Source organism: Dasypus novemcinctus, chromosome X (assembly GCF_030445035.2).
Source record: "Dasypus novemcinctus isolate mDasNov1 chromosome X, mDasNov1.1.hap2, whole genome shotgun sequence".
Taxonomy (NCBI): domain Eukaryota; kingdom Metazoa; phylum Chordata; class Mammalia; order Cingulata; family Dasypodidae; genus Dasypus; species Dasypus novemcinctus.
In genome coordinates, this window is record NC_080704.1 from 95078939 (window position 1) to 95091060 (window position 12122).

The following is a 12122-nucleotide window of genomic DNA, read 5'->3' on the forward strand; positions in this document are numbered from 1 at the left end:
CCTGTTCAGGATACTGTACTATATATTTCCTAATGGTAGTCTGTGGATATGTAGCGACTTTTACTGTTGGAGAATGAAGTTCCTGTGATGAAGATAAAAACTGAATATAAGCATAGATATTTAGTGATCTTGGAGTCATCAATAATAATAGGGAGTACTTTTCACAGTTAAATTTTTAGAGTTATTTGCACAATGACATGAATTTATGATTTATTTTATTTCAATCCAAAAACACCTAAAGAAATATGTTCTGTGCTCAGCACTATATTAGGTACTTCTATCATACTCATTTAATGGAATGTCATCTTATTCTCCAAATATTGAGTGATGTGACCTTCAAAATATTTTTTCACTATGAATGTTTCCACATAATTAGAAGAAAATATAACAATAGTTATTAATTAGATCTTTGGTTTGGAAAAGATATCCTATTTTTAAAAAATGGAAAGGGTCACATAGGGAAAATGTGTTTGTGCATGTGGGTATACATAAACATGAAATTTCAGTGTTATGAATTTATGAAGGGGAAGACTTAAATAAAATTAAAAAGGAAACAAAACACTAGAATAAAGTCATGTGTAAACTTTTTGAAGGAAAAAGTCAATATCATTAAATAAAAAGTTTTTATACATTAATAAGAAAAGCATCACCATATTAATAGAAAAATGAGCAGTTTGAACAATTTCCAAAAAAGAAACACAAATGGCTAATAAACTTAAGAAAATGTATTCAGTCAAACTAAGAATCAAGTAAACATAAAAAAAAAGAATACTATATTTTACCTTTAAAACCAGCCAATTTTTAAAAGATCTGTTGAAATTAACATAGGAGGCGCCCTAATCTCTGGAGAGGAGAAAGTCTAAATAATCATCCATATATGAAATATGTAGCCATAAAAATAAAGTTCTTGAGCAATATTACTTTATGTGAAAAAAAGGTTACAATATATCATATAATGCTAAGTGAGAAAATCAGGATATAAAACTGCATATATAGTATGATCCCTATTTTTTATATGAATGGACAAAAAGCAGTGTTAAGAGTAGTATTTATGGGAGGATCATAGGTAGCTTTTATATTTTTTCCTTAATATTCTTTTATAGTTATAAAAATCTCTACAATAAACATGTGTTTATTATCAGAAATAAAGCATACAGGGAAGCGGACTTGGCCCAGTGTCCGCCAGTGTGGCATCTGTCTACCACATGGGAGTTCTGCGGTTCAAACCCTGTGCCTCCTTGACCCATGTGCAGCTGGCCCATATGCGGCTCTAATGTGAGCAAGGAGTGCCTGGCCACACAGGGGTGTATCCCGCATAGGGGAGCCCCATGCGCAAGAAGTGCGCCCCGTAAGGAGAGCTGCCCAGCGGGAAAGAAATTTCAGCCTGCCCAAGAATGGCGCTGCACACACGGAGAGCCGACACAGCAAGATGACGTAACAAAAAGAGACACAGATTCCTGTGCCCCTGACAACAACAGAAACAGACAAAGAAGAACACACAGCAAAAGGATACAGGGAACAGACAACCGGGGCGAGGGCGGGGGGAAGGGGAGAGAAATAAATAAAATAAATCTTAAAAAAAAAGAAATAAAGCATATAGTAAACCACCCAATTTTTAAAGTCTCTAATTATGAAAAAGAACTTACAAGCCATTATGCATCTTGTCAAAACTTATGAAATTGTGTGGTATGAACTGTAAAACATGATGTAAAGTATAGACTATTATAGCAGTTTGATAAGGTTATGAATTCCAAAAATAGATATTGGATTATGTTTATAATCTCGTCTGTACCTAGGCATGATTAATTTATGATTACGGCTTTGATTGGGTCATGTCATTAGGGTGTGGCAAAGGACAGAGTTGAGGGTTTTTGATGTTGGAGTTTGTTGCTGAAGTCTTAAGCTGGAGCCCTGGGAAGAGAGGAACCCTAAGCCTGAAAAGAAGTAAGCCCTGGGAAGAAAGGAACCCTAAACCTGGAAAGAAGCAAGCCCTGGAAAAAGAAGAATCCAGGAAGCCTGAACCCTCACAGATGTTGCCTACCATCTTGCTCCAAGATGTGAAAATAGACTTTGGTGAGGGAAGTAAATTATGCTCTATGGCCTGGTGTCTGTAAGCTCCTACCCCAAATAAATACCCTTTATAAAAACCAACCAATTTCTGGAATTTTGCATCAACACCGCTTTGGCTGACTAATACAACTATGCTTAGTAGCAATGTTTCAATATATATTCATCAATTGGAAAAAATGTGCCACACTACTGAAAGATGTTACTAGTGAAGGAAAGTGTGTAGAGGGGTGTAGTATAAGTGAATCTCCTATATTTTAAATTTATGTAATCTAAAGCTCCTTTAAAAATAAAGAAAACATATTATAAAACAAATTTAGTGAAATTTTCTAACAAATTTAGTGTAGTGAACAGCCTTGGGATTTAATTGGATGAAGTTTTCTGAAGCAATTGTATCTTGGTGGTTCTGGAGTGCTCCATTTCCAATTCAGTTGCAGTCTTTATCCCACTGTCCTATGGTTGTTGTGTATATGATCCTTGCTAATTATGAGCTCCCTGAAAGTAATGCTTAGGTCCAATGCAACTTTGTATAATATTTGGCACATACTTGAAACCCAGCAAATGTCTGATGAATAAGTGTAGGACTCTAACTGACCAGGACAAGTTCTAGGCTAGACCAAACTGGGAATTGGTAAGCAAACATTTCTTCAATAATATTCTTATTTTTCTTTCAGGATATCACTTTTTCTTTACTGTACCTGAGGTTCAGAAACCAGTTTTGTTCAGTTTTCCCCCTCACTGACCAGGTTCATACAGTGGCACCTCATCTGAAGTGGCCTGTTTTCCTTAGAACAGCATTTCTCTCCCTCCTCTCTTCCAAATCCCACAGCCCTTAAACCTCCCTCCCTTAATAACTCCAAACATAGGTATTTTTATGTTTATTTTCTTAGAATTTACTTTTCGATATATGGCAATTAACTAATTAAACATATTAAAATGGCATTGAATTATTTTTATAGATACTTTTTAGAGCCACAGTCTTTAAAGTGGGATTATTAAGCCCTAAAGGCTCAGAGCTAGATCCTTTGTGTGTCTTTCAATTCATACACTTACTGGAAAGTCTAGTTTTGACCATAGAAATTATTCTCCTTGAATGTAAATTTACAGAATTATCACTCACAAAAGTAGGTTCTCAATCAACTCAAAATCTAGTTATTTTATTTGTGCACAAATCAAAGACCTTTAAAATAGCCATACTGGGAGATCACTGGCAAAAATAAAGTGAACTCAAACTAAAAAAATGTCAGATTGAGTAGAAAATGAAGTTGAGGCATCTGATTCACGTAACTTGTTTCATATTCCTTTAATGGACTGATTTTCATATGTGAGAAATCTCTTTCTTGCTTTATGATACTGATATTTTGTGAATGTCTAAAGTTTTATGAGGGCCCAACAGAGGTTTAATCTTATGAGTAAGATCTAAATAAGAAGAAAAGAATCTAATCCATAACTTTACCTGTTCAGTATTTTGAGTTATATGTAGACTGCTTGGGGCACAAGTGGTTATTTTCAGAACTGGAGATTGGAGTTCCTGTTGAGAGAAACAAAATAAATTTCAGAAATTGTTACTAGGCAATGTTATTTGAAAGTCTTAAGAAATTATTTAGGCATCAGTTCCTTTTTTTCTATAATATTAGGATTAGTCGGTAATAAGAGCATTAATTACCACTTTCTTAAATTATGTCTATCTTTTCAAAGAACAGATTACAGAATTTACTTTGTCAGCTTTGAAAATAAGCTAACAATAAAATAGTTTCTAGAGTGCTTTCATAGTAATACATTCTTCTTGTACTTTTAAGTTGCATTCATTTTTTGAAAATTCTCTTATTGAGAACCCACAATATGTCTGAAAGTAACATGTTGTAAAATTATCAAACAAAAACATTATAAGTAAAAAGTCTCAAACCAAAATAGAAAACTCAATTTGAAAACTCAACTAAAGCCTTTAGATTACACCATGTTGACTCTTAATCATGCGTTCCTGTTTCTAGTTTAATTTCAAAGTGTAAGCTTCACTGCTATAAAATCACCTATAAAGTAAAAGTATATGGTTTTAATAATAATTAGAGAGAATGACCACGCTATTCATGACATTGATATTCTTTACATTTTTTCCTAATCAGCAAAACTGCATAGCTCTTTTAGTGTGCAAAGTGTTAAGCTGATGACATGCAATCTCTCTATATCATACTATAATTTCCAATTAACCGACACAATTTTAGGACATTTTGCCACAACAATGATTTCTCTTCCTTTAGAGAAAACTGTCTACTAAAACTCAGAATCATGGATTTACAAGGAAAACATTGAGAGTGTGTTCCAGAATTATAGATATGATGTAGATGCCTTTTAAGATGTACTGTACTTAAAACGGGACTATGCATTTACCCAAACTGCCAAATATTCTGCACATTTTTTTCTTTGTTTTCTTTTGGTTCAACTTGCTATCATTTTCTTTTTCTTTTACCTCTTAGTGCTATATCAAGAGCAATACTGCAAGCTTGATGTTTCAAGGCAGCCTTTGAATATGGTCTCAAATTTCCTGCAGGTAGCTGAAGTAAATTGCTCAGACAAATTCAGTTAATTAAAAATTGTAGCTCAAGCAAGTATGTGTTCTTCAATTTAGGAAAATGAGGAAAAATATAACCAAGTACAGGTGATTTTGGCCCTTGGATCAAAGAGGAGCAGAAAAGGGTATTTTTTCAATCATGCAATTACTATATGAATACAACCTTAACATAAAAATGTATATAGATAAAGTAAAAGACCATCGCTTAACCATCCTCCCACTATCCAAATCCCTTTACCATAAGTAATCATTGCTGTCAGGCTTATCTTTATCTATGCATAATTAGAAATATGCATTGATTTTATTGTTCTGTAACAAACCAAACAATATCTCCTTATTTTAGATTACATATACCTTAGTTCATTGTTTTAAATTGATAGTGTTCCATAATGCTTGATTGATACCTTGTATATCTATTCACTTACTGATAAACATAAATGTTTTAAATATTTAAAAATTTAAAAATTGTTTCCAACTTTTACTATGTTTCAATGAGCATCCTTGTTAAATGTAGTAGTTTCTCAAAAATAGCATAGATACAAAGTGGAACTGTTGAGACAGAGAGTATGTGCATTATTGGTTTTAACAGGTGCTGTTCTATTGATTTCACAAATGGCTATGCCAATTACCCTCCCACCAGCAAAGTGTGAAAGTACTCATATCTAATGTGTGTATTTCTACAGCCTTTTGGCTTGTTTAGGCTGAGGAAGAGAACAATAGGATTGTTCTGGGAAGACAGTTTGTGCAAATTGACTGCCATGTAGTAGATGTTCTGTAAGTGCTAGTTCTCTTCTTGCCCTTTACCTCAGTTTAAATCTGATGGCATCAGCAAATGAAGTAGAATGAACCTTATTAGTCAAGTGGACAAACTTTTAAGATAAAAGTGTATACTAAGCTTTATAATCATGCAGAAATTAATGCAAATAGGATACATACACATTCACATACACATATATATGCATGCATGTATGTATATATATCACATATTTTAGAAATTTATTATAATAGCAGTATAGGTGGGGTTAATTTATCTGTATGCCAAGATAGTAGATATGTGAAAGGCAAATTGATGTATGTGGGCAAAGACTAGTCTGGCCCTAATATGAAAAATTCTTTAATCTTTTTATATTTGGAAACATGGTACATTAATTCCATAGATTATACTTTACTTTATCATTCTTAGCTCTACTTGAGCCTTCATTGCTAGAATTTATCTAGGCAAACGTGACTTTTCCCATACAACCCACATGAGAACATTACAATATAAGTAGAAGCGCTTCAAAAAGTAAAACATGAAGATGGTGGCTAATGTGAGTCAAAGACTTACAGTTTTAACCAACAAGAATTTAAATTGCAGCAGAGCAAAACCATAAGGGAAAAAAACTGCCTGAATATAAAATTTATTAATTTCAGAAAGACATTTAAATAATCCTTTTCCTCTGGAAGTCTACAGAAATAAGTAGGATAGTCTGAGTAAAAGTCCAAAATAGACAATATCTTAGTAGTGGAAGGTAATTTCAGCAAAATCAAACTCTAGGCAGGATTACAAATTATCTTGCAAATAGCCATTTTCTACTCCATATGAGCTTATAAAAAAATCTTGTGAGTGAATGAATGAATGGATGAATGGAAGTTTAAGTTTTAAAGGTGCCCCAGAAAGGAGAATTCAAACCTCCAGGTATGTGTGGATTAAAAGATCTTTAAGTTCCTTCCTATTTCTGAAGCACTGTGAATCTAGGAAATTATTTCCAACTTTTTTTTTCCATTCAGACAAAACTATTTCAAGTATTTTAAACTTGTCACACTTGTTTTCCTTTGATGGTGATGACAACTAACATCTATTAAGACCTTCTTCCTGTGCCAAACATTTTGCTTTAGATTGTCTTATTAAATTACCACAACCCCATGAAGAAAATACTATTACAAGCCTATTTTACAAATGAGTAAACTTAGACAAAGATAGGCTATGTAACTAGTCAAAAGTCACATAGCTAATCAGTAAGGATGCCTAGAATTCCAACTCAGGCAGCATGACTCCAGAACTCATGTCCTTAAAGCACTACATATTTAACTCATCTCAGTGTATTTTCTACATTTCTCAAGTTGTGGAAACTAATCCTAGTTAGATGAGATTAGTGTTTATAATATGAAGGTAGATATTTTCCTTTTTAATTTTTTTTTGTCAAAGGCAATGTTTGGATGACTGAAAACAAGAGATTCGCCCAAAAGTGACTCTACTGGAGAATGGTCCTGATTAAATAATTTAAGCTTCTAGAATTTCTACAGGGGTTGTTTATAGACTACATTATATATTTACAGAGTGTAATTAGAGGCCCCTAAACTCAATAAATATTGCATTTTCGTATAATACTCATAACATCTAAGCTCTTCAAATTTGCAGGAAGACCCTATTTTTTCTGATCACATATTTTGTTATTATTGAGTCATTTATTTCTGTTGCTCAGATATGCTAAATACAAAACAAAAGATTGCCTTGTTTGCAACCTTTCAAAAGGCAGAGTTCTGTTGAAAAATTTTTTTATAAGTTAAGTGCTCCTGAGTGTGTTTTTCCGAACTGCTTAAAATAATGATTCTCAACATTGGGGAAATTATAACAGCCCTCCTCTTCCTTTAAAAAATGCCTTATGGTATTACCAATTGTAAGATCATAGGTTACCAGGGGACAGGGTGAGGATAGGGAATGAGAAATTAAAGCTTAAAATGTATAGGATTCTTATTTGTAATGATGGAAATGTTTAAGTAATGGATGTTGGTGATTTTAGTACAACATTGTGAGCACAATTAACAGTATTGAAATATATATCTCCTTAATAAATATATTTCTCCTTAAAAGGAGAAATCTTAGATTGGATATATGGTAACAGACTATTTTTTTTTAATCCACGGAACTACACTACACGTGGAATTTACTTAATAGTACAATTTTTAAAAATGTGATATCATGAACTGTAGCAAATGTTCCACACCCATGCAAGGTGCTGGTGGGAGATGGATTATGAGAATCCTGTATTTTATGTGTGATTGTTCTGTAAGGTCCCAAATTCTCTAATAAAAAATAAATAAAAATCAGTCTGCTTTCTTGGGATGATTTTACTACACTCTTGAGGTAATTGTCCATTATCAGAGGACACCTTAAATCAGAGCTAGGAAATTAATGGTTTCCCTAGGGAATTCACTATTCACAAAGATGAAGCTTATTTCCAACAGTTTGTTGAAATAGCTATGTTTTTCAGAGTTAATAAATCAGACAGAGTGCAGATGGCCCCATTCTCTCAGTTTTTTACTTCGGTGATAGGTCTCTTGAGTAACTTAGGGCAATAGAAAGAAGGGAAAGCAATTGTTAGAGCAGTGTTTTTCTCCTTTAGATACATGGGAAACCTTCAAAACTTAGGATATACCTTGAATTCCAAGATTATTTTAGGGCAAGACCTTGGAAATCAGAACAGGAACTACTTTAATTCTCTAAAATATTTCTGATACTTTCTATTCTGATAATGGAACACTAGAAGGAGATAAACATAGTTACAGTAATCATTGGATGATTTGCTAAAACCAAAAATTAAAAACATGCTTAAACTGAAACCATCTTCACCAAAATTATAATCAGGTAAGGGAAAAATATGTTTATAAATAACAATGAAGCTATCATAATTGCTTTATGAATTTTATTATGTGAGTTCTGAAGGCTGAGAGATAAATTCATTGTGGGATAACCAGAGAATTTATGATAAGGCTCCATTAGAGAAAAGTCGAAAAATTGGTAAGATTTCAGCATATCTACATTTGTAGGGGTAGGGGACAGGGACATTTCTGGTATAAGAGCAGCCTGAGCAAAAGGCATAGCTGTGGAAATTTGGGAGCTATATTTAAAGAACACTGCCTTTACATTATGCAGAAACATAAACACAAGAATGGGAGTTCCAGGAGGAAAGGTTCATGGGAGCAAGATCATGGAGTGTCTTGAATGTAAGACTAAGGAGTTTATAGACACTAGGTCTCATTAAAGTTTTCTGAGCAGAGGAGTGAATTGAAGTGTTTGTAGGGAATTCAAGCAACTTTTCTCGAGAATATATTCTTACGTGAAATTAGACTTGCCATGATTTTAAAATAAGTTTATGCTGGAATCTATACATCCAAGCTGAAGTCTGTGTTAGATAAGAAATGTTTGAGGATAAAAATCTTTCCTTGGGAAGTTCTAGATGTGTTTTGGTGGATGAGTACAAAAGAGTAGTAGTGGTTTTATGAGGGAAGCAATGGGACATAACAAATATGTTAAACTGATGATAAGGAAACTGAGTAAAATTCAGTAAATAAAAGCACTTCACTAAGAATTTTAGCAGTGAATAGGAGTATCTTTATAAGCACACTAATTAGCAGATTTACGCTAACTTGGTAAAAGGAAGTATCCAAATGAGATCATAGGGAAATGATGTGAAAACAGATCAAAATAACAACTCCTTTAACAACATTTGAAATAAATAAATAGATAGATATTTTCCCATAGAAACAAAAAGTATAAATAAAATATAAACAAATCAAAGACAAACATTTAATGGGGTCCATGAACAGGAATAAACAACCAATTGTTGGGGGTAATAACCTTTTTATACTATAATCTGTAACAAATGTTCGACCACATTGTGGTGTGTTGGTAAAGGTGTGTTGCATGGGAATTCTACACACAGGCGTGATTGTTTTGTAAGATCATAACTTCTGTGATAAAAATATATTTTAAAAATAATAATAAGTTGGGTAGGAGGGTAAAATACACCAAATTTAAGATATGGACTTTGTAGTAATATTTCGACAATATTCTTTCATAATTTGTAACAAATGTTTCCCAATAATGCAAGGTGTTGGAGGTGGGGTGATGTATGGGACCCCTGTAGGATGTTATGCAAGTTTGTTTTGTAAGTTCACAACTTTTACTATACACTTATTGTTTATGTATATTCAAGTATGAATTATATACCTCAATAAAATTATAAAAATTGACAGTAAATAGCTTCCTTATACTTATTTTATATGTTGTTTGTGATTTTAAAAAGTTAATTTGTTTCCTAATTTCCATTTTCAGTTCAAAAGAGAGAGTATAGAAGAGTGAAAACCACAAACAATCCTAGTTGTCCTGTATCTTTAATAAATCCACTGCTGACAGCTATGTTCAGGCATTTATACAAGCCATAATCAGAGAGAGAGACAGAAACACACACACACACACACACAACAGAAAAATAGACTGACTCATAATTTCCAGTTCCATTCTATTCTCCAAAACATTTACAAAACAAAGCCTCATTTGTCTTTTCATTTTGATTAAAAAACAAAATTAACCCTCCAGAAGTGTATAAGCTCATGGTGGATGGGGAGGATGAACTACAAAAATATACTATTCTATATTATAAGTGCTTGTGTAGTCATATAGTTTAATAAAGCCGAGTGATACTACGCCTAAAAGGAGATCATATCTTAGGTGGAGATGCAGATGGAGTGCTACACTGAAGAGAAACTAGGAAGAGGCAAGGTTAGAAAACCCTTGAAGTAGTGTTTCCAAATGAATTTTGAGGTACGGGTAGGATTCCAGTGGTTTGTGATGGGTACTGCCAGTGTAGGAAACAGAATGAGTAAACGTGTAAGTGGGGCATCTTATTCAAGAAACAGAGAACAATGCCCTGAGTCTGAAACACCAGGTGAGGAGAGTGGGTAGTGGAAGAGAAGACTGTAAAAGTAGGAAGAGACTGTAAGGAGGCCCTTTTAACATCATCAGGATGAAGCGTTTGAACCTGACTTTGGAACCTGATTTTCAATGTTTTTGAAAAGATTCTAAATTATAAAATAAATGCCAATTTATGGTTGAGATCATAAATTTTACAGTTCAGTAGAAGATGATGTTATTTCTTCATAGCACTTCTGTCAAATTTCTCCCTAATCATTTATGGGCCTTTCAATAACTAAAAACTAATCAACTTATTACCCAGTGCTGGAAACGTGCAGAGTTTAATTTTTTAAAAAGCAGTTAAATTTATGAAAAAAATATTTTTAAAAAATTCTGGGAAGCAGATGTGGCTCAAGCAATTGAGTGCCTGCTTCCCACATGGGAGATCCTGAGTTCAGTTCCTGGTTCCTCCTAGAAACCAGGACAAAACAACAAGCAAAACAAAGAAACCTACTCAGGGGAGCTGATGTGGCTCTGCAGTGGAGCACCAGCTTCCCACATACTAGGTCCCAAATTCAATCCCCCGTCCCAGTTCCTAAAAAAAAAAAAATTCTGAAGAGCAACAACAAAATATCTGCCTTTTTGGGGCCAAACAATGTAATATTTCTGAAGTTTCAAATTGAACATTTACATTATTTATTTATATCTTGACTTGTGTCAAGTTTTAGGCGGTTTATAATAGTAGCACTTATAAGAAAATGATTATGATTTATAAATATGAATCAGATATAAGAGGCTAAATAATATAATAAGAACCAAATACGTAAAAAAGGAAAATACACTATAATATAGTGGTTACAAGCATGAACCTAAAACTAGACTGCCAAATTTAAATCTCAGTTCTAGCAAACGCTTCTGTATGAACCTCAGCAAAAGTCACATAGTATCTGTGCCTTGGTGACCATCTTTAAAAATGGTAATGATATTTGAAATTTACTTACTAACATTCACAATTAATTCAGTAGGTTAAGGGAGGTAGTATGCAGTTCCCAAGAAGTATGCTCCTGTGCCCAAAAAAAAGAAGATGCTTTCTGATTGAGGGAATTCATCTTTCATTTTTTCCCTCTTCTTAGCATTTGCTCTATGAAAAAACTGACTTGTGGAAAAAATTACATAAATAGACTGACAGTTACACACACATACATAAACACTTCATTCAATTCTTCTTTTTAAAGATTTATGAATTCAATCATCATTCTCCTGAAATAGTAATTATAACCTTATACTTTGAGAGGTTGTGGCTTCATTTTCTGTGTCAGGCCTATGTACTGGTCATAGCTGATCTTATAAATTGACAGCATTTTGACCACACATTTGCACCACCATGAATTTCTTTGCGTGTAATGTTCTCAGAGTTTTTTTCATATCTAAAAAATTGAATGGCTTGAATGTATAGAGCTGCACTGTCTACTCAAACTTTTTTCAATGGTAGAAATATTCCATATTTGTGATGTCTAATACGATAACCACTAGCCACATGTGGTTGTTGAGCACTTAAAACATGGCTAATGTGACTGAAGAACTGAATACTTAACTTTATTTAATTTTAATTAATTTAAATGTAAATGTAAATAGCCACATGTGGCTAGCGGTTACCATACTGGAAGCATAGCTTTAGAGGAAACATTAGGTAAGAGACAGCATGCAAAGAAGCCGCATTGCTTGACGTCACTTTACATTTTTAAAAGAAAAAGAAAAGCAACAACAAACAAAAAACTCCATCTCAAATATTGAGTTTCAAGTACAAAG

General features: G+C 33.3%; 1 protein-coding gene across 1 annotated transcript in view; it reads right to left on the reverse strand.

Moving 5' to 3' along the window:
- POF1B (POF1B actin binding protein) overlaps positions 1–12122 on the reverse strand; it is a 223606-nt gene that overhangs the window by 205315 nt on the left and 6169 nt on the right. The window contains exons 3-4 of the mRNA XM_058291189.2: positions 3524–3598; positions 2–82 (exon numbers count right to left, since the gene is read on the reverse strand). Of these exons, the coding sequence (XP_058147172.1) occupies positions 2–82; positions 3524–3598 (156 nt within the window). The remainder of the gene's footprint in view (position 1; positions 83–3523; positions 3599–12122) is intronic.